At 41.2% G+C, this 26,381-nt stretch overlaps 2 protein-coding genes and 1 long non-coding RNA gene across 4 annotated transcripts in view; 2 read left to right on the top strand and 1 right to left on the bottom strand.

The window, feature by feature from the left end:
• The window catches only part of Bbs5 (Bardet-Biedl syndrome 5), a 19,890-nt gene extending 5,524 nt beyond the window's left edge, over positions 1-14,366 (top strand). For both annotated transcript variants that reach the window (XM_075984969.1, XM_075984971.1), the window contains exons 3-12: positions 60-125; positions 469-518; positions 651-778; positions 2,795-2,930; positions 5,171-5,266; positions 8,946-9,008; positions 10,575-10,709; positions 11,522-11,605; positions 13,629-13,652; positions 13,812-14,366. In XM_075984969.1, the coding sequence (XP_075841084.1) occupies positions 60-125; positions 469-518; positions 651-778; positions 2,795-2,930; positions 5,171-5,266; positions 8,946-9,008; positions 10,575-10,709; positions 11,522-11,605; positions 13,629-13,652; positions 13,812-13,913 (884 nt within the window). In that variant the 3' untranslated portion in view covers positions 13,914-14,366. The remainder of the gene's footprint in view (positions 1-59; positions 126-468; positions 519-650; positions 779-2,794; positions 2,931-5,170; positions 5,267-8,945; positions 9,009-10,574; positions 10,710-11,521; positions 11,606-13,628; positions 13,653-13,811) is intronic.
• LOC142857192 (uncharacterized) lies at positions 8,293-16,793 on the bottom strand. Its single transcript, XR_012911776.1, has 3 exons — positions 16,601-16,793; positions 9,403-9,508; positions 8,293-8,691 (listed from the first exon to the last, which is right to left on the bottom strand). It is a non-coding gene; the product is annotated as an uncharacterized LOC142857192 (long non-coding RNA).
• Positions 16,775-26,381, top strand: Klhl41 (kelch like family member 41). The gene is made up of 6 exons (XM_075984968.1): positions 16,775-17,979; positions 21,340-21,497; positions 21,605-21,712; positions 22,605-22,790; positions 24,319-24,465; positions 25,816-26,381. The coding sequence occupies exons 1-6, from the start codon at positions 16,870-16,872 to the stop codon at positions 25,925-25,927; spliced, it is 1,821 nt and encodes a 606-aa protein (XP_075841083.1). The 5' UTR covers positions 16,775-16,869; the 3' UTR covers positions 25,928-26,381.

Genomic DNA, 26,381 nt, shown 5'->3' with positions numbered 1-26,381 from the left:
TTCTTTCTTGCTTTGAAAAGGACCTTCAGCTAATCTCTTCTTTCTTGCTTTGCCTTTAGGTAGACTCTTAGTAACAAACTTAAGAATCATCTGGCATTCCTTGGCATTACCCAGAGTCAATCTTTGTAAGTATTCTTCTTAAATGAGATGTTAAAGGAAAACAAATTACTTTTTCAGGAGTGTTGGATGGTGGATTTTGTATTTAAAACAGACAAAAACACAAAAATCCAAAGTGCCGAGGACAAAGCTCAGTGGTAAGCTTCATTTTTGCCAAGAGCTCTCTGTCCACTTAGCTACATCCCTAACCTCAATTTGAACTTCTCTCATAAAAACTTTAAAAGTAGTACTTTTGCTCATGTTTAATTTTCAAAGCTTTAAAGTTTTAGGTTTAATTTTTTTTTACTGTATTATGTTTGTCCATTTATGATTTCATACTCCTTATATTCTTTGTCTTTTTTTCAATTGTAGCTATTGGTTACAACTGCATATTGAATATTACAACAAGAACTACTAACTCCGTAAGTCTGAAAAGTCCTAGTGAAGTAGATGTGTGGTGGAAAACATTAGATATTTAAAGTTAAGGCTTGCTTCCACCTTAAATGGAAACTTGCACTTTAACTCTGAACTTTATAATAAATTTGTCCTTACAGAAACTACGAGGCCAAACTGAAGCTCTTTATATGCTGACAAAATGTAACGCCACCAGATTTGAGTTTATTTTCACAAATCTGGTTCCTGGAAGCCCTAGACTTTTTACTTCTGTGATCGCTGTGCACAGGTACAGACGCCCCTCATAGATTTTGAATATGTCCAATTATTTTGATGTAGTGGTATAAAGGATGAAATTTAGATGTACAACAATATCTTCTAGTTGCAAATATCCCAGGTATCTAGAATAATATACTTCATTATCTTATATCTCAGGTATTTAGATAATACACTTCGTTATCATACATTCCAGGTATTTAGAATAGTACACTTCATTATCATATATCCCAAGTATTTAGAATAGTACACTTCATTATCATATATCGAGCACCTTGAAAGAATGAAGTGTGCAAGGTCCCAGGGGTAGTGGTGCACACTTGTAATCCCAGCACTCTAGAGGGTAAAGCAGGAGGATTGGGGGTCTGGGCCATCCTGGGCTATGTATTGCTACTCTTTGTAAAATGGAAGACTATTAGAAAGATTTTACTAAATTATTGACCAAGATAAAAAATTTCATGTAGGGAGCTGGAGAGATGGCTCAGTGGTTAAGAGCATTGCCTGCTCTTCCAAAGGTCCTGAGTTCAATTCCCGGCAACCACATGGTGGCTCACAACCATCTGTAATGAGGTCTGGTGCCCTCTTCTGGCCTGCAGACATACATGCAGACAGAATATTGTATACATAATAAATAAATAAATAAATAAATATGCCTTGAATGGATGAATTGTAAAAGTTTTAAAAAAAAAAATTTCATGTAATGAGTTTACAAGATTTTCAGAAATACAAATAGACATTCAGGTGTTTTCCCCAAGCAATTTTTCTTTATAATTCTTCGGATTATTAGTCATGCTTCTCTGACCATCTATGTACCAGTGTTTGTCTCAGGATATGTGAGGGACACCTCGATGCCTGAGCCCCTGCCTAGCATAGTCAAGGTCTTGGGTGCCATCCCCAGCACTATAGCAACAACATACAGTTTTCAATTTTTATACTCAAACACTTAAATCATAGCTCTTTGTTTGTCTTAATAAGTACTGTGATCAAGACTAGAATACATAGTAAGTTCAAAGCCAACATCTAATTTTTAAGAATACGATAAAATGAAAAGCTTGAAGTGGTTTATGAAGGGAGCATAGGAGCTGCTTTCTATTAATAATATAAAAATATTGTATTCTGGGCCTGCAAGATGGCTCAGCAGGTAAACGTGCTTCCTGCCAAGCCTGATGACCCAAGTTCTGTGTCCAGAACCGACATGGCAAGAGAAAACCAACTGCCAGAAGTTGTTTCTGGTCTCTACACATGTACTGTGGTATGCACGCGTGCATGCGCGCGCACACACACACACACACACACACACACACACACACATAAATGTGAAAAATAAAACAAAAACACTTTGTTGCTTTCTAAATGAATAGTGTAAGCAGTTCCATTCTTCAACTGGTTATATCTTGATGAACTAAAGGAAATTAAGATTTATAGACAGGATGCTCAAACTCTACTGCTTAACAACGGAACAGAATCCTAACTAAAGGAAAATCAGATTTTGGGTTTTTTCTCCCTCTACCTCTCCCTAGATACTCTTTAGCATGGACATAGAGTTTCCTCTGCATGGATAGATACAAGCATAATAGTTTCAGGCCATAGTGAAAATACTAACTGGACCTTTGCCTGTGTCCATAGAGCACTGATAACTTTGACTAACACTGGGAAATGAAGGACTGGGCACTGCAGTAAATGTGTCAGCGTCCTCCACCAGATGGGAAGCTAGAAATACTCATCCTCACTGAAAGAGAAACTATTGTTTTGTTCTATGGGGTTTTGTTTTGTTTGAAATGGTCTCTATAGCCCAGGCTGGACTACAACTCAGTAGTCAACAAACAGTTCTCCTGCCTCAGCCTCCCAGGTGATGAGCTAACAGGCATGTGCTACAACAGCCAGCTGGAGACGGTTTGAATTCAGCATAATGACTGAGTGAAATCTTCAAGCGTTAACCGCGATGTCTCTAGTAGACGAGTAAACGTATCCTCACAGCTCCGCAGTTTCTGCTTGGAGTCACGGATCTTTGCTTTCACCCTTTCTGTAGAGCATATGAGACATCTAAGATGTACCGTGACTTTAAACTGAGAAGTGCAGTCATTCAAAACAAGCAGCTGAGGTTGTTACCACAAGAGCACGTGTACGATAAGATCAACGGCGTTTGGAATTTATCCAGCGACCAGGTACTGCGTAAAGGGATGACTTCTCGGGCTGTCTCAGCAGCCACTTCCCACTCATGGTTGGGTGGGTGTGATTGTTAAAGTTAGCATTAGAGATGTGGATAAACTACAGCTTTAAGTGATATTCTAACTTTCGTGGTCTTGTGCCCTTTACATCGGCTTCTGTTCTGTAGAGAACCAACAAGGGCAGTGGGCCTCAGACATGATCTTGTTCAGGCTGTTCACTCCATGGGTGAGAAACACGGAGTCACACTTGCCCACGCACCAATTCATCACTGTGACACACTGGCAGAGGCGAGCCCTGGTGTGGACAGACAGAAGTACCCCTGGCACTCACCATGTAAAGCAGACTGGCCAAGAATTTATGGAGAACCCGCCTAGTTTTGTTCTCTGAGTCTCACGGTTTATAAGCATACACCCAGTTCCACCAAGACCTTATTTATTTGTTTGTTTATTTACTTATTTATTGGTTTTTTTCAAGACAGGGTTTCTCTGTGTAGCTTTGTAGCCTGTCCTGGAACTAGCTCTGTAGACCAGGCTGGCCTTGAACTCACAGAGATCCACCTGTCTCTGCCTCCTGAGTGCTGAGAATAAAGGTGTGTGCCACATCACCACCTGGCTCCACAGAGACCTTATATCCTGTGTTTGTGCTTAGCTTTGAGACAGGGTCTTATTATATAATCCAACCTGCCCTAGAACTCGGCTTCTTCAGCTGAGTACTGGGCTTCAGACCCACTACCTCACAGCCACTAGCTCCAGGGAGATCAGTGCCTCTGGCCCCCATGGACACTAACGCTCACATGTGCATATCCAAGCACATGCACGCGCGCACACACACATGAATACAATTATATAGGTTGGTGCCACAGCCTACTTCCAACACTTAAGAGGCAGAGGCAGGCAGTTAGTTCTCCATCGATTTAAAACCAGCCTTGTCTACATAGTGAATTCCAGACCAGCCAGAGCTACAAAGTGAGTCCCTGTCTCAATATAAACATATAATTAAAAAAAAAATCTCATTGTTTCTGTTGGTGGTGGTGTTTTATTTTTATGTGTATAGGTATCTTGCCTGTGTATACCTGTGGACCATATGCGTGCCTTGTGCCTATAGAGGCTGGAAGATAGAGGTCATTGGCTGCCTTGGAACTGTATTACAGATGGTTTGAGCTGCCTTGTGGATACTGGGGATTGAACCTGAGTCCACTGAAAGAGCAACTAGTGCTCTTAACTACTAAGCCATCTCTCTAGCCCCAAGTTTTGTTTTTGGAGACAAAGTCTCACTGTGTAGCCCACATTGGCCCTGGACTCATGGTCTTCCTTCCTTAGCCTCCCGAGTCCTGAGACTATGGGGTGAATTACCACATCTGGCTGTAGTTTTGCTATAGTCCGTATTAAAGAGTCATCATATATCCTGATAGGTCGATGGGGGTTAGACCGTGGTTTTATTCTCAGTTGACATAACTCCTTTGCTCAGGCAGAGCTCAAATTTGAGCAAGTATAGAAAGATGTAATTTTTAAAAAATGCTGTGTGTCAGGTACTATATTAAAGCCCTTTTCATGGGGGGGGGTTGCTTTTTTGTTTACTTGTTTAACTGATATTTTTCAAGACAGAGTTTCTCTGTGTAGCCCTGGCTGTCCTGGAACTTACTCTGTAGACCAGACTAGCCTCAGACTCCCAAAGATAGATACCTACCACTGCCTCCTGAGTGCTGGGATTATCATCTGGCTAAGGTGTGTTAAAAAACAAAAACAAAACAGCAAAAACATGGGTTATTTATTCAAATTCCCAATCTACAGTTGACAAAATATACCAAATAGAATTTTTTTTTTGTCATTGAAATGGCTCAGGCTATCAAGCGTACAGCCTTGATAGCCTGAGTTTGATTCCCGGATCCCATAAGGGTGCAGAAAAACCTCACTCCAGAGAGTTGTCCTGGGAACTCCACACATACGCACACACACAATAAATTTTTAAAAATTTAAAAAGAACTTTGTTCTCAGACAGATATACTAACTCTGATGTTTTAACTGTATTGGTGTCCTATTGCTTAATGATACCAGGGTCCAGGCACTCAGTCATCTAACTGTGCCAGCCTGGAAATAGTAGAGTCACTATATAGTATATAGTCCATAATACTAACTTCCTTATTAATCTACTGCTGGGATAATCAGAATTATTCTGGGTCTTAGCAAACAGACTGGGAATACAATCAATCATTGATGTACCTCTCTCTCTTCTACAGGGAAATTTAGGAACGTTTTTTATTACCAATGTGAGGATTGTGTGGCATGCAAACATGAACGACAGTTTTAATGTCAGCATACCATATCTGCAAATTGTAAGTTCATGCATTTTGGTTACCGCCTTTCAATTTAGGGTATTAGTATAGTTAATAACTGGATGTTTGGGGTTATATGAGTTCTGGGTTTTTTCCTTTTTACCATGCTTTTGGGGCCAGTAAGACGGCACAGGTTAAGGTGCTTGCCACCAAACCTGAATTCAGTCCCGATGATCCACATGGTGGAAGGACAGCCAACTCTACGGGTTGTTCTCTGACCTCCTTACTCATACACACTTTGGCATACACGCGTGTCCCTCCCCAGATAAATAAAAAGTAAATAAATAAATTTTAAAGTATAGTTAAAAATAAGCAAATGAAAGCAAGTTTTCAAAAGAGAAAAGGCTTAAGGAATTTATAAATCAGGCAGAGTTGATACTTTTACTTCCAACACTAGAGCAGCAAAGGTAGAAGGATTTCCCCAAATTCAGGCCTAGTATACCTAGCAAGTTCCAGACCAAGCAAGGTGACATAGTGAGACCAAGTTTCAAAAACGGAAAAGGAAGGAAAAAGGACTGAAGGACTGGGGTGTAACTCCCTGATAGTGCCTCGCTAGTGTGTTCAAAACCCTGGGTTCAGTCCCCAACGCTGAAAGAAAAAAAACAACTGTAGGCAGACTTTTCTGTCCCACCAGTTCCAGATAACCACCCAGAGACTTATAAATTATAAACACTCAGCTGATAGCTTAGGTTTGTCTCCAGCCAGCTCTTACAAACTTAAATTAACCCATCATCTCATTTTCTACACATCCTGTTCCCTCTGCATCTAGCTCGAAACTCCTCAGACTCTGCCCTTCTTCCTAGCATTCTCTTTGCCCCCCAAATCCTGCCTAGCTGTCAGGAAGTCAGCTTTTTAATTAACAGTGAGATCAACACATTTCACAGTGTACAGAAGGATTGATTATTCCACAGCAAACAGCTTTCCCAAGAGGCGGGAGCGACGACTCAGTGGTTAAGAGTGCTTGCTGCTCTCTCTGAGGACCCAGTTCAGTTCCTAGTCCTAATAGCAGTTAGCTCACAGTCGCCTGTTACTCCAGCTCCAGGGGATCCGACACCCTCCAAAGGCACATACATGGCATACACACAGATAGATGATCATACATGTAAATAAAGACTAGGAAAAAAGGAGTTAGCCACTAAGCAACAGTCCTCCTTGGCCTGTGCTTCAGCCCTGCCTCCAGCTCCTGCCCTGACTTCCCCTCGTGATGGAGTACGATTAGGATGCAGGAACTGAAATAACCCCTTTCCTCCCAAGGTTGCTTTTGGTCATGGTGTTTATCACAGCAGAAGCCCTCATTAAAACAGTATCACTTTGTGCTCCGTGATCAACAGTCAAGACCGTGAGCCAGCGCACAGCCCTGCTGTTGAGGAGCAGAGGAAGCAGCACATTAAATGGATAGTCAGAGTTTGATAGGAAGGAAATCTAAAGAAACATGATCATCTGTTTTGTTTGTGGTACTGGAGATCAAACCCAGGGCCTTGTACAAAGTAGACAAGTAGTCTACCACTGAGCTATGTTTCCACACAGAAATTGTCAGTTGTCAAGGCTGAGTGTCAACACACGTGTGCTTGATAAATTGATATCTGTATTGTTTATTGCTTGGTTTTGTTTAGTTTGGGATGTTTTGTGAGGCAGAGATTCTATAGTCCTGACTGATGGAACTCACCATGCCATCCAGGAAGGGCCTCAGATTCACAGCAATCCTCTGTGTGTGATTGTGTCTGTGCATGTGTGCGCACCCTGTCTGACCAGTCTGTGTGTGTGATTGTGTGTGTGTGTGTGTGTGTGTGTGATTGTGTCTGTGCATGTGCGCGCACCCTGTCTGACCAGCCTGTGTGTCTGTGTGTGTGATTGTGTCTGTGCATGTGCGCGCACCCTGTCTGACCAGCCTGTGTGTCTGTGTGTGTGATTGTGTCTGTGCATGTGCGCGCACCCTGTCTGACCAGCCTGTGTGTCTGTGTGTGTGATTGTGTCTGTGCATGTGCGCGCACCCTGTCTGACCAGCCTGTGTGTCTGTGTGTGTGATTGTGTGTGTGTGTGTGTGTGTGATTGTGTCTGTGCATGTGCGCGCACCCTGTCTGACCAGCCTGTGTGTCTGTGTGTGTGATTGTGTCTGTGCATGTGCGCGCACCCTGTCTGACCAGCCTGTGTGTGTGATTGTGTCTGTGCATGTGCGCGCACCCTGTCTGACCAGCCTGTGTGTGTGTGTGTGTGATTGTGTCTGTGCATGTGCGCGCACCCTGTCTGACCAGCCTGTGTGTGTGATTGTGTCTGTGCATGTGCGCGCACCCTGTCTGACCAGCCTGTGTGTCTGTGTGTGATTGTGTCTGTGCATGTGCGCGCACCCTGTCTGACCAGCCTGTGTCACCTGTTTAGATAGACAGGTCAAGATTAACGTTCGTCTTAGTTTTCTGTCTCTGTGATGAAACATCATGACCAAAAGCAACTTGGGGAGCAAAGGGTTTGTGTCCACATCACTTCACTTGCTCCCAGAGAAAACAGTCTGTTATGCTTTAAGCACTTAGTGGCTTTTCTAACCCAAAGTCCAAATGCCGCCACAGTGCTCCCAAAGACACATGGTCAGATCTATCACAGCAGTACTCCATGGGCTGGCACAAATTCCGAGTTAGGAATTCTGTTGCTGTTAAAACACCCTGACCAAAATCAACTTTGGGAGTAAGGGGTTTGTTTTAGCTTATTGTTCTACAGCACAGTCCATCCCCGAGGGAAGTGAGGGCAGGAACTCAAACAAGACAGGAACCTGGAGGCAGGAACTGATACAAAGGCCATGGGGGATGCAGCTTACTGGCTAGAACCCTCATAGCTTGCTCAGCCTGGTTTCTTGTAGACTCCAGTACTGCCTACCCTGGTAGCACCATCCACATGAGCAGGGCCCTCTCATACCAATCATGAATAATGGGAATGCCCTACAGGCTTGCCAGCAGGCCGGCCTGATCTCTCAGTTCAGGTGGTCTCTTACCAGATGACCCAAACTTTTGTCGGTTTGACAAAAAACTAACCAGAGCCAGGTGGTGGTGGCGCATGCCTTTAATCCCAGCACTCGGGAGGCAGGCAGAGACAGGTGGATCTCTGTGAGTTTGAGGTCAGCCTGGTCTACAAAATTAGTTCCAGGACAGGCCCCAATGCTACAGAAAAACCCTGTCTTGAAAAAAAAAAAACCACTAACCAGAGCAAGGTGTGAGAAACAGAATGGTACATATAACTTTAATCTTGTTTTAGGAGCCAAGAAAGTCACTGGCTCCTAATAACTGAAAATTGCTGGCCTTTTGTGTAAAATATTCAGACTACCCTTTGACTATAGCAGTCAGGAATATTGGAATCGGGTGGCTCTCCATGGTTGTCTTCTTACATGGTTTTGTCAACTGGCCATCTGTCTTCAGTAGGAGTCTCGTCGTTTTCTGACCCTGTGGAAAGAGGGTAGAGGGTGTCTGCCTTTTAGACGATGAAGGGTAATTCTTTGGCAAAAGTGGATGTGCTAGCTCACACTAAGGTAAGTTAAGGTAGAGGATTTCCCAGAGTTCCAGGCCAGCCTGAGGTATGAGACCCTTTTCAGAAGCCAGTGCTATAGGCACAATACATAATTAAAATAGATGTGTATTAAAGACTCACTGCTACTAGATAATAAAATTGTGTGTCTTTTCTTTTTCATTTCATATAGCGTTCAATAAAGATTAGAGATTCAAAATTTGGTTTGGCTCTTGTCATAGAAAGCTCTCAGCAGGTAAGATATTTTACATTTTTATTACACTGATACATTTTTAACTGTGTGGCTAGGTTTTTAGTTGTTATTCTATAGTAACCAGTTTACTTGCAAGAATATCAGCTATAATATGGAGATCTATGAAGTGTTTGAAATCTTATGGAAATCGATGGAGACAATTACTTCCTGTGTGTTTGCGACCACAACCTCAGGGACCTCAGCCTCAGCCTCCTAAGTGCTAGGATTGTAGGTGTGGGCACCGTTTTACTCTCTGCCAGTTTGCCTTTTAGATGGATATAATCATTATAATCATTACACTGATGAAATTATGAGGGAAATCACTGTGCTAGGTCAACATATTTCATACATTCTCTCAATCTAATAACTCCATGAAATGGCTGTTTTCCCTTCTTACCGTCTAGGATCCCGAGGCCCGCAGGGGTTAAGCATCTTCTCCAGAATCTTGAAGCTGGTAGGGATGGAGCTATATTTTCATCCTGGGTTTGTTTGATCCACACTTGCTTTGAGAAACAGGGACACGGAGAGAAGCATATATACGCTGAGATTTTATATTCTCACAGACTGAACAGTATCTGACTATGAACTGCTGTCTACCCATTATGTGGTGTTTTTGCAAAAGCACATTTGAAACTTTTAAAATGCTTTACTTATGGTCTTGAACTCTGTGTAGACGAGGCTGATCTTGAGCTTGTGATTCTCCTGCCTCTGCCTCCTGAGTCTGAGATAACAGGGCATGTGCAACCACACCCCCAAATCCATTGTTTAAGTGAGCTATTATAGGACTGTTGTAGTTACTGCCCAGCCCTCTGCTTCCTCACAGTATACCCAACAACTATTCTTCCTTTTCAACACAGGGGCAAAGTTATAAAATCAATTCTAGACTTAAAAGTGAATGTCTATTCTCTCTTTTCCATGGCCTCTTACTGCCATTACTAAGTACAATATCCCAGGAAGTGTACCAACAGGTACACTTTATTCTGTGTAATACAACCACTTGATAACCATTCCATGGTTTTTTTTTTTAAATGGGGCTTAGAAAGAGGAAGGAAAGAATACTGTCCAATATTAGTTGTTGAACCAGAATTGAACCCCCAAAAAAGTATGTGCTTTTAACACAAAATATGCTCTTATCTCTTATAGTATGATACTTTAAAAAAAAACTTTCTACCAATCTGTGGTCAATCACAGTCAAGGTGGTTTGCAAACCCTTTAAGGAAATAGCTTCAAATGGTGCATTCTTTAATGGATAGTCTGTTCTTTCTCAAGACCTAGCAAAACTAAGTTCCTTTGGCCCTCACACTCCACTGTGCATATTTTTCACCTGGGAAGATGGGCTTGTGTTTACAGATGATCTGGACATACTACAGAATATGAGGGAGGCAGGCGTTAGGGAGAGAAGTCGGAAGATGGGCCCTTCCACGACACCCTGGAGACTCGCTGTTTAATTTCTTTGGAGCCGCTTGGCTGTGCTGCTCCAGAGCAAGGGCGGTTAGCCTGCATCCATCGCATTCTGTAGCTATTGCTCCTCAGACTTGGTTTTTGTTTTTTCCTTGTTTTTTCTCATAGAGTGGAGGATATGTTCTTGGCTTTAAAATAGACCCTCTGGAAAAACTACATGAATCAGTTAAGGAGATCAACTCACTTCACAAAGTCTATTCTGCCAGCCCGATATTTGGAGTGAATTATGAAATGGAAGAAAAGGTAATGTGTTCAATATTATGGATATAGAGTTTGCTGAATTGATTTCATACTACCTATGAAATTCAAAACTAAACTCACTGTGTACCAACTTAACCATCTATGTAGACCATGGTCAAGTGAGCATGGCCTCAGACTGGCCATCTCTAACTGGTGACTTTACTGTCTTCCGGTTGATTGCCATCATTCATTCCTCTTGCCCAGCCTAGGTGAGCAGCCTGTTCAGGCACAGCCTTTAATCCCAGCACTTGGGAGGCAGAGGCAAGAGGATCTCTGTGAGTTTGAGGCCAGCTTGGTCTACAAAGTAGGTTCTAGGACAACCAGGGCTGTTACTCTAAGGAAACCCTGTCTCAAAGAGAAAAAAAAATCTCTAAATATGTACACATTTATGTACAATATATGTACACATTTCTAGTTTTAATTATTTTGATGATGTTGAATTCAGGTTTAAAACTTTTTGCTTAGGGCTGGAGAGATGGAGAGATGGTTAAGAACACTGACTGAACTTCCAGAGGTCGTGAGTTCAATTCCCAGCAACCACATGGTGGCTCACAACCATCTGTAATGAGATATGGTGCCCTCTTCTGGCATGCAAGCATACATGGAAGGAATGTTGTATACATAATAAATAAATCTTTTAAAAAAACCAACTTTTTGCTTAACTTTTACAACTCACCTTGGTTTTCATGTAAGAATACGAACTATGGACTGACTTGAGTGGTCTTCGCTGTCACCTTTACAAGTATCTGCAGCTCTCACACTGCATTTTTCTAAAACAACTTCTTTCATATTGACTCTGACATCTTAATTTTTAGCCGCAGCCACTTGAAGCTCTGACAGTTGAACAGATTCCAGATGATGTGGAAATAGACTCAGATGATCACACGGATGCTTTTGTGGTGAGCACCAGGAAGAACTAGTAGATTTCTTGTGATGTTTAGACTCATGATGAGTCATGTCTAATGAATAATGGTGTAACTGTGTGCAGTGTTGTAAAACATGAGACTTTTGTTTTTTTAGTGAGAGAATTTCTTTTGTGAGAAGACTTTTAAATTCCCAGCTTAGGGAGGAGGCAGAGATGGTGGATCTCTGTGAGTTCAAGACCAGCCAGCACAACAGAGAGAAACCCTGTCTTGAAAAAAACAAAACAAACAAACAAACAAGCAAAAAAAAACCCTAAAAACAAAACAAATTCCCAAGCAACCTAGGAAATAGCTTGAGAACAGTTAGAGGATTTGATTTATGATAATTAAAGTCTTTACAGAATTCATCTTTATAAAACGATTTTTTAAATTTACATTATTTTAGAAGGATATGTATTTGAAAAAAATACTTTCCTATTTCCAAATATGAATTATTTAACTAGCCAACATATTAATAATGTTGGGCTGGGTGTGTTAATACAAGCCTTCAATCCTAGAACTCAGGAGGTGGAGGCAGGTGGATCTCTGTGAGCTCAAGGCCACTAAGTGAGATACTCTGTCTCAGAAAACAAAGTGATGCTCTCTAGTGTTTCCATGCCTACAGGCGTATGATTCTGACCACAGCATGTACCTTCCCTCCAGCAACAAAGAGATTCAAATAAAGATGTGAAGTTGGCACAATCCACCCTCAAACTGTATACTGACACTTTGAAGTGGTATTTTGATTTGTTTTGGGGTTTGTTTGTTTGTTGAATCTTTTTGTTTTGTTGTGGTTTGTTTTACATTGAATCATGTTTGTGTATGAGTGTGTGCACATAAGTGTAGGGGCTCTTGGAGGCAGAGGCCTCAGATCTACTGGAACTGGAGTTAGAGGTGGTTGTGAGCTAGCTGATATGATTTGGGGATTAAACTACGTGCTCTTCTCTGCTGAGCCATTTTCCCAGCCCCTGGCCTTGAAGAACTCTTGCCCCGCCTCCAAATTCATGTGCTGGTATTGCAGCCACCATCCTTTTTTGCTTGGTTGATTGATTTTGTTGCTATTTTTGTGTGTTTTTTAGTTTCTGAGACAAGGTTTCTCTGTGTAGCCCTGGCTGTCCTGTCCAGAAACTGACTTTGTAGACCAGGCTAACCTTGAACTCAGATCCACCCGCCTTGCCTCTGTCTCCAGAGTGCTGGGGTTAAAGGCATACACCACCATGCCCAGCTCTGAGTGACTGACTTTTTTAATGATGTATTTATTGGTGTTTGGTCTGCACGTTTGTCTGTATGAAGGTATCAGATCTCTTGGGGGATGGATTACAACTGCCATGTGGGTGCTGGGAATTGCTTTTGGGTTATGTTTGTTTGTTTGTTTTTATGTGCATTGCTGTTTTTAAAAAAAAGATATTTATTTATTTATTAAGAATACAGTGTTCTGTTAGAAGAGGGCACCAGATCCCATTATTGATGGTTGTGAACCACCATGTGGTTGCTAGGAATTGAACTCAGGACCTCTGGAAGAGCAGCCAGTGCCCTTAACGGCTGAGCCATCTCTGTAGTCCCTCTGCCATCATCTTCTGAAGCAGAAGTAGAGAAGTCATCGTTTCCTTTCTGGCTAACAGTGCTGTACATCAACAGAAAGCCTGTCTGCTAGAGCATAGAGTGCAACTCTTACAGACATTAATACTGGCATAGGAAATTGTAAAATGTTTGTTGTTTTGTTTTTAAGATGAGGTCTCACAGTGTAGCCCTTGCTGGGGAACTCACTGTTTAGACCAGTCTGGCTTCACACTTGGGAAGTTCTAACTGGTCTCTGTCTCCTCCGGTGCTGGGATTAAGGGCCTGTACCACCACAAGAAATAAGTGGCAACATTATAGGTGAAGAAGCTATCAACTGCACAGTAACCAAATGTGAAATATACTTAGTTATTAAATCTTTCTGAAAATTAACTGCCTGTTCTTTAGGCCCCTGATTTATTTTGTATGAAGCATGTAAAATATTATTTTCTTTCTCTTACAGGCTTATTTTGCTGATGGAAATAAGGTAAGGACATTTTACCTTTAGTTTCTTGTTGTTTTATTTTATTTTTTTGAGTTTCAATATTACAGCATTTAGCATTCACTAACTTAGTGAAACACTTTTTGTTTTTCCTCTTCTTTGCCCGCCTTCCATTCCCACCTCATCTTCTTACCTTCCCCAAAGCAACAAGACCGTGAACCTGTATTTTCAGAAGAACTGGGGCTTGCAATAGAGAAACTGAAGGATGGATTCACACTGCAGGGACTTTGGGAAGTAATGAGTTGAGCTTGAGTTGAACTGGATTTCTATTTAAATATGTCTCAAGATTAAAAGATACCACTTTCCTGCTCTAGGCATGGAATAGTTTTTATATTTATAGCTTTTATATTTTACGAAAAGTTTTTAATAATTAAGGAAAAACTCCTGGATTTTAGAAAACTGCCAGTTTTCTAAAAAATATATTCAAAATTGTAATTGAAATGTACCTGGATTGTAAATGTTTATATTGTACCTAATGCTTGTAAAATAGCAATTTACAGATATTAAGTGACTATATCATGTTGGATTTAATAAAGTTTTTTATTTAGTACCACTTAATGTTTTGACAGTATTATTTTTTAAAAAAAAGATCATTCTTAAGAAATAATCAAATACTTCTTGACTAAAAATCATGTTTATTACCACAGGACTCTAAATGTAAAACTCTAATACAAATACAATTCTGTTTGTTTGTTTGTTTGTTTGTTTGTTTTTGAGACAGGGCCTTACTATGCAGCTCTGGCTGTTCCAGAACTCACAAAGATCTGCCTGAAGCCTCTCAAGTCACAGTTCTTAAACACATCATTTTTAGGGGCTCATTTTTGTAAACACTAATCTTTTTAACTATTGTGTATATTTCTAAAGAATGCTAATCTGTAAATAATGGTATGATGGTTTCAACAAGAAGTTGGTTTGTAAGGAAATTGTTCGTTCATAAATTGTTTTGTTCGTTCATTGACCATCTCCTTGTTTGTATTCAGTGAGACGCCTTTGAACATTTCTCAGATGATGTTTTTTGGACCTCACTGACATCATTCAGTTGTTTTGGATACAGTGACAGTCTAAAGAAAATTTATGGAATCTTTTAACAAATAATTGTACTTAGCCAATTGCAGCTTTCTCACTACTGAGAAAGAAATGAGCACATAAATAGTTTTAAAATAAGATGCAATAATATATATATATAATCATAGACAAACATACATTACAACCTAGTGCTTCCCTGATTCATTAAAAATTGGTGAAAAAGATGCTACATATGTGTTTGTTCTTCTAAATGGAAAATGATTTCTACATACTTAAAGGACCAAAGGGAGTCATAGTATCCAGTATTTAGAGATCACAAGTAAAACGCTTCCATAAACATCGTTCACTGCTGTTCAAGCAAACGGGACTAAAAATGGTCCCCAAGCAAGGAATCACCTCAGACGTCATACCCTGGTGCTTACACCTGACTCACTGATCTTTTCAAATGTTAGGTATTATATGTGGAGAGAAATGAATCACTTCTTGTTTAAAGAAGAGGAGCAGCTGTTAGCTTTGTCCAGCGTTAAAAGCTTTAATGACATCTATAAATGGAAAGAGAACCATTGATCTCCCCCTTCAGCTGTCATCTAGCAGCTGGCAGGACCGCCAACTCACTGTGATAGAAAATAAAATAAAATGCTCTTTATGGAGAGACAACTTAAAGCTTGAAACTACGTAATTCCCTGATGTTGGAGTGTTTGCTCCTTTAGCAGATACTCAAGGACCACCCGTGAGGCCTAGGCACTCTATAGACTGAACACACAGGCCTGCAGCACAAAGCCAAGTCTTCACTGAGCTTACAGGGGGGGCACATGTAAGAACCCCAGCCACTGAAACTTTAGCTTCTCTGTGGCTTTACTGAGTTTAGGACGTGATCATGATTGTATAGTAAAGGACTTCATGAAGAAATTTATAATATCATCTCGATAGAAATGAAGGAACACGTGGGAGAAGTGACAGGGTCTCACACAGCCCAGGCTGGCCTTGAACTCACTATGTAGTTGATAATTTTCCTACCTCCACCTCACAGATGCTGGGATTACAGGTTTGTGCCACTAGGCCTGGCTGGGCTCTTTAAATCACATCTCGGTTCTGTATGGTGTTCCACTCTCATCAGCACCATAAAGTGTGACTCGGTATCGTGTTTTCTTAAACAAGGCCTGCTTTCTAAGTGACATGGATGGTGCAGTAGCTCACAGTCACTTTGTGTCTCTAGAGACAGCATTTTTCTCATAGGGTTGCAGCTGTTCTATTTTTTTAACTTTTTATTTCATGCAAGGTTCTTTTTAGCACTTAAAAGTTACAAAATATTCTTAAGTGTGTGGGTCTTTTCTTTCCCAAAGGCTTAACTATTTTTCTCTGGTCTTGATTCCTTTTAAACTTGTCTTTATCTTATTTTTTTGTATTATTGTTTGTCACTCTATATCCCGTGTATGGCAAGACAGAGTGTGAATGAATTTGGTAATTTAGCAGTAATTACAGTTTACCTACCTAAAAAATAAAGATAATTTAGAATATTTTAGTAAATTAAGTTTCTCTGCATTTGTTATTTCAGTCATGATGGAGGTGCCATTTAAAAGGTTATATAAAACTATTAAGTATATAAACAACTTTATGCTTCCTACTTGAAAAAGAAAATCCTATCTGCTTTGCGTAGAAATGACCAGTTTGCGCTTTAACATTGTAAACCACTGGACTCATAGCTTATGAGAATTGAAATGAACTCACCTCATAGTCTTGACCTTGGCATCACTAATTCAAGCCAAGTGGCTTGCCACTAGGCCATTTTTAGAGGAGTGACTCACTTTTATGATCCGTTTTTCTGTTAGTTCAGTAAGCATTTTCTTGTGGATGCCCTTTAACTTAACGTTCCAAGGCTTTCAACATTTCAAAGTTTTCCACCTCACCTGAATGTCTTGTTTCTTAGCGGTTTCCTTGGTGACCAGAAGTTCCAGTTGTTACTTTCAATCTCAGACAGCTGAACAACTCTCCGTTCCAAGCCAGCTCTCTTAAATTCTCGTCGTTAGAGCTGGTGTCTATATTTAGCTGGTGGGATTAAATTGCAAAGGCTCCAGGCTGCGCGGAGCAAACTGATCCGCCTTTTTACAGCTAGACCTGTGTGCAGCAAGGAGCGAAGACCCTCAGTGTCCCCTTCCTTACCCAGGTTCCTCACAGAATGGATTCCCAGCGGGAGCTTGCAGAGGAACTCCGGCTTTACCAGTCCACCCTTCTTCAGGATGGTCTAAAAGATCTCCTGGAAGAGAAAAAATTCATCGATTGCACCCTCAAAGCAGGCGACAGAAGTCTTCCTTGCCACAGACTGATATTGTCTGCTTGCAGTCCTTACTTCCGTGAGTATTTCTTATCTGAAATTGAGGAGGAGAAAAAAAAGGAGGTCACGCTAGATAATGTGGATCCTGCTATCCTTGATTTGATCATCAAATACCTGTACTCTGCCAGTATCGATCTCAATGACGCAAACGTGCAAGACATCTTCGCCCTGTCCAGCCGCTTCCAGATCCCCTCAGTCTTCACCGTCTGTGTGTCTTACCTTCAGAAGCGACTGGCTCCTGGTAACTGTCTGGCCATCCTAAGATTGGGTCTTCTCCTTGACTGCCCAAGACTCGCCATTTCTGCCCGGGACTTTGTCTCAGATCGCTTTGTGCAGATTTGTAAGGAAGAAGACTTCATGCAGCTGTCTCCGCAGGAGCTGATCTCGGTCATTTCAAATGATGGTCTCAACGTAGAAAAGGAGGAAGTGGTGTTTGAGGCCGTGATGAAATGGGTGCGGACAGACAAAGAAAACAGGGCGAAAAGTCTTAGCGAAGTGTTTGATTGTATTCGTTTCCGCCTCATGGCAGAAAAATACTTCAAAGATCACGTCGAGAAAGATGACATAATTAAAAGCAACCCCGAAATCCAGAAGAAAATCAAAGTTCTAAAAGATGCTTTTGCAGGCAAACTCCCGGAACCTAGCAAAACCGCAGAGAAGGCAGGGGGCGGCGAGGTGAACGGCGATGTCGGGGATGAAGACTTACTTCCTGGTTACCTCAATGATATTCCCAGACATGGAATGTTCGTTAAAGATCTCATCCTCTTGGTCAATGACACAGCTGCAGTAGCTTACGACCCCATGGAAAACGAGTGTTACCTTACCGCCTTAGCAGAGCAGATCCCCAGAAACCATTCCAGTATCGTTACCCAACAGAACCAGATCTACGTGGTCGGAGGGCTGTACGTGGATGAAGAAAATAAGGATCAGCCCCTACAGTCGTACTTCTTCCAGGTACGGAAACCAAGGCTGTTGTTCACCATGTATTAGCCAGTTGGTGAATTTAGGGGCTGCTTACATATTGCTCAAATCGCTCTCCTGTGCCCTCATACACTTTGATACTTACAGAGTTCTGGCAGAAATACTCAATTTGACTTAATATTTAGTAAAAGATACAGGAAAGGAAGTCCTTCCGTGTAACTCACGACTCAGGATTTTCTTTCCATTCTTTGATTCCAAATGCTGTACAACCGCTGATAATTGTAATTCTTCAAAGCTCTGTATTTTAGTAGAGACTAAATTTATCATATTTAACACGATTGCCTAGTAAATAGGTTAGGATCTTTTCCAAACAAAGTTATTCGCCTTTATCAACGTGCCTGACATGCTGCAAGAAGTGAGAATTGGTCTGTTTTTGTACTTTTCCCCTTTAGCAGGATGTTTGGGGAAGCAACATTCATATCTTACTTATTGTTACAGTATAAAATATTTTAATGAAAAAGGACTCATACATATTCTGTACACTTTGAGCTGTATGAGGGAAAATAACCTGCCTCCACAAGTATCTCTATTGGAACTGCATTTAGAAGGTATTGTTCACAATATTACCTTTATTTGATCAGAATTAGAGGTAGGTATTATTATAACTTAATCATCTGTTTAGTGTATCCATAAAACTTCCAGGAAAGCAAATCTTCCTCATCTAACCGACCCTCTCTAGTTTATTTGGGGACATTTGTTTTGTAACAACAGTAGGCTGCACCTAGCAGCTTCTGACTCACTCGGTGACTTCATGTGCACCTCCAGTATTGCCAGTATCAATACTTCATAGCTTATGGTTAGCGCAGTAAGAATCTGTTTAGGTCATAGCTAATCGTGGCCTAGGGTGGAAAGGCCAGAGATAACCAAGTGTGGAATATCAAACCACAGTCACCGAGTGCTCTCAAAGTACACGCCATACCACGTTTTCACAAATCTCTGCCTTTTGCCAACTCATCTAATCTCAACAAAATGGAGTAATAATGTATATTAATCATGTTTCTTAATTGTCTGAGTTCCAGCAAAAGACACCAGCAAACGTATTTGAATGGATCGGTAGGCAGACAGACCGGTATATAATTATATATAGATAAATCTATATATAGATTCAAGGGACAATTACAGCAGAGAATAATCCTCCAACACTCCTGCAGGCTTTGTTCCACTTCATATTACTATATTGATTATAAGGCTGAGGACCTAGCTCATTGTTAGAGTTTGCACACACACACACACACACACACACACACCTTTTGAAAATATACCCAGAGCCCACACTCCTGATTTTCGAGTACTCATTTTAACCTTTATTTTCTCCATCCTATTACTTCCTTTTACCTTTATTGTGCTTCTGATTTCAAGTGAGGTTACCCATCTCAGCACAAGCCACTGAAACAGTTGTACAGAGTTGGAAGGGTGACCCCCTTGTCACTTCTAAAAGCCACAAACCTGGAACAAGATGCTTGAATTAAAGCCATATGCAAGAGCCTTGTATGAGAATCTCAGGTTTCATGTTTTTCTGCTTGGCTGCCCATGTGAGGTGTATTAAGTTCAGAGTGAATTGCTATTTGGTATATGCTGCAAATAGACTGGAATTTGGGTACTTACTAAGGTTTGTTTCCCTCTCCATAGGATTAACAGATTCACATAGTCCTAGACTGCACTAAGCTTTGAGATAGTCTAGGTATAAACTCTAATTTTAACAATGAGGAAAGTGGGATGCGGAAGGGTTAAAGAGCTTGAGAGCTCATCCACTGAAGGGGCTGGCAACCTGCCGATCATCTGCTAGAGAAAGTGTTCCCAGGAGAAGAGACAATGGTGGGTACTGCAGAGTCCGTATAGGGAACTGGACCCTCGGGTTTGGAACTGTGATAGCTGTTGATCCATTAAAAAAAAATAGTACCCAAGCTGAATAATGACACCCAGTCTCAAACAGACAACAAAACAACTATATATTTAGACAACATGGTATTAAAAAAAAAGCCATGTGAAGTTAGGCAAGTGATTTAATCTCTCTGTGGCCGTTTCCTCTCACCTGTAATGCAGATGAGAAAACGCCCATCCTGGAAGACCAAATGAGATTTTCTGTCTGAGCACTGTGTACAGAACTCTCACAGGCAGACTCCCATAAACACTTGCTGTGATTTCCACTCTGTGCCATAATACTTGCCCCACCCCATTCGCAGCTGGGCTAGCAATCAAACCCAGGCTTTTGCACATGGAATCTCCACCCCGCTGAGTGATGTACTCTGAGCCCCATGATACCTTCTTGACCAGAGTTTTTTTTCCCCCCCAAGAAGTTAAACATCATATAATCACAATCTAGATGCTGCAGTGAGTGACTGCGAAGCCAGCACGGTGCACACAGGGATTAAACCCACGTCACGGCATGCCATTTGCTCTCAGTACGCTGTTTGACTGGCACTACTAGACCAGAAACAAAGAGGCTTCCACAGATGCCCCGTCACTGCCATCGCTACCACAGTCTTCCCCATTCCTGCCTACATGAAGTCTGCAATGAATGTGATGATGGCCTTCTCTTCTGCTACCTGGAAGTGCCACACACAACGCAGCTGCACCCCTCAGAAGGAGTTTCCTTGGTGGTGTTGCCCTAAAACACAAAAGGGAGTATGTCAGGAGTTTGGAAAGTAAATACCAAAACGAAAGCCAGCCAGTCCAGAATCACCAGAACGCGGCACTAATGGGACCATCGCAGGGCTGGTGACAAGCCAGGTTACTTCGTAGCATAAACCAGAAACAGGCTATTTAAGGTGGCTCCACCCAAAATGGGGATATTGAAATGTGTATTTTTCTGTATCAAAAATAATAGAACAGGGAACCTAGCCATGTTTAAAAGACAGAAAAGATGCTGCCCAGATTCTCAGTTGTCTGCGGACTGAGCGACAAGTCCAGCTGTCGCGGGTGCTGGCTGTGGGAGTGTGTTAAATATAGCATCCAGGGGTCATCCGCATACTGTGACCCCTGCCACAGACACGTCTTTCCCAGTCTCCCCAAAGTTTTAAGATTCCTTTTTTCAAACCTGAACAGGGCAACTTCAGAAGAAAATTTAACAAGAGACTCAGATTTCTAGCTAACCTAGCAATTCTGTTGTATCGTCTTTCCTTTCTTGATGTCTTGTTTTTTTTATTGGGGGGGGCAGTATTTTTTCATAGGCCAAGTAGATTTTCTCATTCTTTTTAGTAATTCTAAGGTAAAGTATGATACTTTGGGATTGTAGTTTTACAAGACCTTAGACTGTCTCTGTAAATTTTCAACACTCCATGAAATATTGTGTTCTTTTTAGTTACCAATCTCCATAACTCATCTTTTCTTCAGCTTGATAGCATAACATCTGAGTGGGTTGGACTTCCTCCTCTACCATCAGCCAGGTGTCTCTTTGGTTTGGGAGAGGTGGATGACAAAATCTACGTGGTTGCCGGCAAAGACCTCCAGACAGAAGCTTCGCTAGACTCCGTCTTATGCTATGATCCCGCGTAAGTTGACGTAATACTCCTAGCCTGTTCCTGTTCCCTAAGCATGCCAACAACAAACTCATATTTTCACAAGCTGGAACATAAATTGTATTGTCATCTGATTTTAGAGCTGCAAAATGGAGTGAAGTGAAAAATCTTCCTATTAAAGTTTATGGCCATAATGTGATTTCCCATAACGGGATGATCTACTGTCTAGGCGGAAAGACAGACGACAAGTAAGTAGTGCCCATGGTTTCCTTCTGATTGACGTCCGAGTGAGTGCTGAAAGAGCTTCTGCCTTTGTGTGTGTTTGTTTTGAGACTACATACTGAAGTGGGACTTGGCTCTCGTGTCCTATTTTGCAGGTAAAAATTGCAAATATAGTTTTGACGTTATTAAAGGAAAATGTAATTATTTTTTAAAACAAAAATGACATTTTAAAGTCACTAGACCAAATAGATAGGAATGTTGTAAGCTGCCAGATGGGCACAACACCTCAACCATAAGCATCCTAACAGGAGAAAAGCAGCATCCAGGAGCACAGTCAGTCTTTTATTTAGCCGCTATCCGAGAACACAGTCAGTCCTTTATTTAGCTGCTTTAGAACTATTGTACTACATTGAGACCAATAGGCTCTCTTATTCAATTAAGCATAAGTAGAAAACATTACCTGTTTCTGTAGAATGTGGAGGGTGCGCTTCCCACAGCACACATGTGGAAGTCAGAAGGCAACTTTGATGAGCTGGTTCTCCTTCCACCAGGTGGGATCTTGGGAAAGAACTCAGGTCATCAGGCTGAAGAGGCAGGTGCCTTTACCTGCTGAGCCATCTCTCCAGCCCCAACTGCTAAAAAATATCCAATGTATTCTTCTAGGATTTCTCTGGGTAGTCCTGGCTCTCCTGGAACTAGCTCTGTAGACCAGGCTGGCCTCGAACTCACAGATCCACCTGCCTCTGCCTCCTGTGTGCAAGGATTAAAGGCGTGCGCCACCACCACCCAGCTTCAACATACTCTTTAGCATGGTGTTGAAGTATATCCATTAGCAAAATCGTCCACAGTAATGTAGATTTGTACTTTCACCAAAAAGAGATTCTAAAAGGAACATTTGTTGTCTTTTTCTGTTCACAGGAAGTGTACAAACAGAATGTTTATCTACAACCCCAAAAAGGGAGACTGGAAAGATCTGGCTCCTATGAAGACCCCTCGTTCCATGTTTGGAGTGGCAATCCATAAAGGCAAAATTATAATCGCAGGGGGTGTCACCGAGGATGGTCTCTCTGCTTCAGTTGAAGCTTTCGACCTCAAGACCAATAAGTGAGCTGCTCTGTTGTGCAAATGAGTCCTGTCCATTTAGTTGTCGCATTTGGGTGGCAGTTACGCCTTCTAAGGCATGGGGGGGGGGAGCCAAGAACCTTAGGTTAAGAGAAAGTATTTCTAACTCCCCACACCATGTGTTTGTCATTTGAAATGTAGGAGTCATGAGTTAATGTTGATATACTGTTTACCTGACTCTGGGCTAAATTTACACAGTCAGCCATTTTGCAAAGGCATTATTTATCTCTGAAAAGTTGTATGAACAAAGATGGGTACACATGTCTTAAAAGAATTAATTAATGAGGAACACATAGTTTAAAAATTAAAAGATATTGTGGGGCAGTGGTGGTGCATGCCTTTAATCCCAGCACTCAGGAGGCAGAGACAGGCAGATCTTGGTAACTTCGAGGCCAGCCTGGTCTACAGAGTGAGTTTCAGGACAGGCTCCAACGCTACAGAGAAACCCTGTTTCAAAAAAGATAAGAAAAAGATTAAAAGATGTTTTTGGTGAGGTGGTGGTAGTCTTTAGCTCCAGCACTTGGGAGGCAGAGGCAGGCAGATCTCTGAGATAGAGGCCTGCATGATCTACAGAATGAGTTCAGGACATCAGGGATTACACAGAGAAACCCTGTCTTAAAACCAAGCAAAAAATTTAAAATATTTTCTATTGTTGACAACTAACACTCATAAACTATGAGTGCCTTATAAGTTTCTTAATTTTACTTTTAAGTTTTTATTGAATTAATGTGAAAAAATACTTGAGTGATTTTTGGGTTTTTTAGTTTAATTTAATTAATTAATTTATTTTTAAGACAGGGTTTCTCTGTGTAGCCCTAACTGTCCTGGAACTTGCTCTGTAGGCCAGGCTGGCCTCGAACTCACAGAGATCCACCTACTTCTACCTTCCGAGTGCTAGGATTAAAGGCATACACCACCACCAACTAACTTGATTGCTATTTTTATGTAAAAATAATCTTTCTAAATTTTTGAGCTTAAACAAACTAGGTGAGTACATATGTTGAAATTCCTACAATAGTGTTGAAAAACTTAGAGCAATGTTGCTACTTTTTTGAGAAACCAAATATATATGATTACAAAATAATTTTGATATTTGCAAATCACAAAGAATTTTCATAAAGCTAGATTTAAATGATAATTTAAAATGATGTTCTTGAGGATTGGAGAATAGAGGTAAATGCTCCAAAAAAAAATGTTTAACGCTACTGGACTTTGTGGGCCACACCTTTGATTGGCAGTGCTTGGGAGGCGGGGCAGTCAGATCTCTTGAATTCCAGTCCAGAGCTACATAGTGAAACCCTGTCTAAAATAAAAAAAAGTGTAAACCTGCACACAAAGCTACAAACCCTCTGCGGTTTTAGTTTTAGACCTCTATATGGACATGTGTATACACGCATGCACGTGTGCACGAACACACACACACACATATCCTTTAAAATGAACAAAATTACACCAAAATGGTGTGTTTCTGTGCATTTTGTGTTGACTGCATTTTCAATGAAACACCTAGATGGGAGGTGATGACGGAATTTCCCCAAGAAAGAAGCTCCATCAGTCTGGTCAGCCTGGCCGGATCCCTGTACGCCATCGGCGGTTTTGCAATGATCCAACTGGAATCGAAAGAGTTTGCACCCACTGAAGTCAATGACATATGGAAGTAAGTTTTCCTCAGTCTAATGCTTTGAACCAAGTATTAAGCCAGTTAACTGGGAAGCAAGTTTGCAGTAAATAAGCCAGGTTTTCCCATCATGCCCCTTCCCAGCCTAACTGAACTTTTGAATATGCCACTTATTGATCAAGTACTACTTGTGATTGGTTAGCTGTGAGATTAAGGAAAGAACTCATCCAGAATACCTTCTTGGTTGGTTTTGTTGTTGTTATTTTAATTTTTTTAAAAAAATGTTATTTTATATATGGTGTTTTGCATATGTGTATGTCTGATGTATTTGGAGGTCAGAAGAGGGCACTGGATCCCCTGGAGCTAGAGTTACTATCAACTGTGAACCACCATGTGGGTACTGGGAATCAAACCTGGGTCCCCTGGAAGAACAGCCAGTACTCTTAACTGCTAAGTCATCTCTCCAATCCTAGGCAGGTTTCTTTAATTGTTAAAATGAGTTAGAACAGCTGAGTTTTTCTGCCCAATTCTAGCTTTAAGAGTGACTCATTAAGGCAGAATGTCTTATTTTCCTTCAAAGTAGTTCATTTCCTAAGAAAACACAGCATTTGAGGCTGGAGAGATGGCTCAGCAGTTAAGAGCACTGGCTGCTCTTCCAGAGGACCCGGGTTCAATTCCCAGCACTCACAACTATCTGTAACTCCAGTGCCAGGGGATCTAATACCCTCACACAGACACACATGCAGGCAAAACACCAATGTACATTAAAAATATAATAACTTTTAAATTATTTTTAAAAAGGAAGGAAACAGTACTTAAGAAATGTTTGGCCTATTCAGTTTTTCATGAGTTCATTAAATCTAATTTATTCATTCTTCCAATTGTTTGATGATTCAGATAGCAAATGATTATTTAAAAAGAAAAAGGTGAGAGTAGCTATCCATTTTACCACCTAGGCCATTCTCCTAAGTATGCAGTGGCTACTCAACTGAACTATTTTAGTCAAAGAATGCTTTCTAATCTAAAGGGCAGGGAACACTTTGACCACGGTGTCAGATCCAGTAAACATTTAATGGAAAACAAGGTATATCCCAGAGGTCACAGGCACGTAAGTTCCATCTGGAAACCATTGTCCAGTGGGTCATCTGTCCATGACTTTTTCTGGGCGGTGCGATTCTAATACAATGGCCATGGTGCAGGTATATGCTCACTCACAGGTGCATACATTGAAAGGGATTCAACTGTTACCAGGTGAGGCACCTTGTCTGGCAGGAGGCAGTGGGGTTCCTCCCCGCCCCGAGACCCCATTTTTATACTGAGTACAAAGAAACTTACAAACTGCTCTCATTAAAGGCTGCTTATTGTTTCTTTGTTTTCTTCTTCCATCAGGTATGAAGATGATAAAAAAGAATGGGCTGGGATGTTGAAGGAAATACGTTATGCTTCAGGAGCTAGTTGCCTAGCAACACGCTTAAATCTGTTCAAACTGTCTAAACTATAAACAAGGTGACAACAATAACCATTTGAGAAGTGGCTTGTTGGGACAAGAGGCCTATAATTTACTGCCTTTCTTTAAGCCTGTACAATGATTCATGTAGAGTCTCTGAGGTTGACAGTGTAGCCGGATCTCGGAGTCACTGCTTGTTCCAACGCTGCCGAGTATAGAATCCTTTGCTAAGAGCTTTAGTGTTCAGCTGAACAGTGTTCTTTTGTTAAACTTTACTCAAAGATGTGGGCTTTCTAAATCTGAGCTGTTTACTAAGCCTTTGTATTCTTAAGGTACATTTACACTTGTTTTCTATTGTCAATGAAATGCATATGTCTACATTCTAAAGAAATGTTTGAGTAACAGAACCCTTTCCTCACATTGTGAGCGATGACAAGGATCTTGTGCATTGTAACGAAGATGACTGGAAATGCTGTTTAAGAAAAATAATAAATGAGTTTCATCTGAA

The sequence above is a fragment of the Microtus pennsylvanicus genome, chromosome 9 (assembly GCF_037038515.1).
Source record: "Microtus pennsylvanicus isolate mMicPen1 chromosome 9, mMicPen1.hap1, whole genome shotgun sequence".
Classification (NCBI taxonomy): domain Eukaryota; kingdom Metazoa; phylum Chordata; class Mammalia; order Rodentia; family Cricetidae; genus Microtus; species Microtus pennsylvanicus.
Note: the sequence above shows the minus strand (reverse complement) of the source record. Positions and strands in the feature narration are given on the sequence as shown.

Excerpts from the sequence above, each read along its gene's own strand:
- Klhl41 (XM_075984968.1), top strand. The coding sequence starts at position 16,870 with ATGGATTCCCAGCGGGAGCTTGCAGAGGAACTCCGGCTTTACCAGTCC. Across the intron at positions 21,498-21,604 it reads GTCTTATGCTATGATCCCGC|AGCTGCAAAATGGAGTGAAG; the intron begins GTAAGTTGACGT and ends ATCTGATTTTAG. Across the intron at positions 22,791-24,318 it reads TTCGACCTCAAGACCAATAA|ATGGGAGGTGATGACGGAAT; the intron begins GTGAGCTGCTCT and ends TGAAACACCTAG.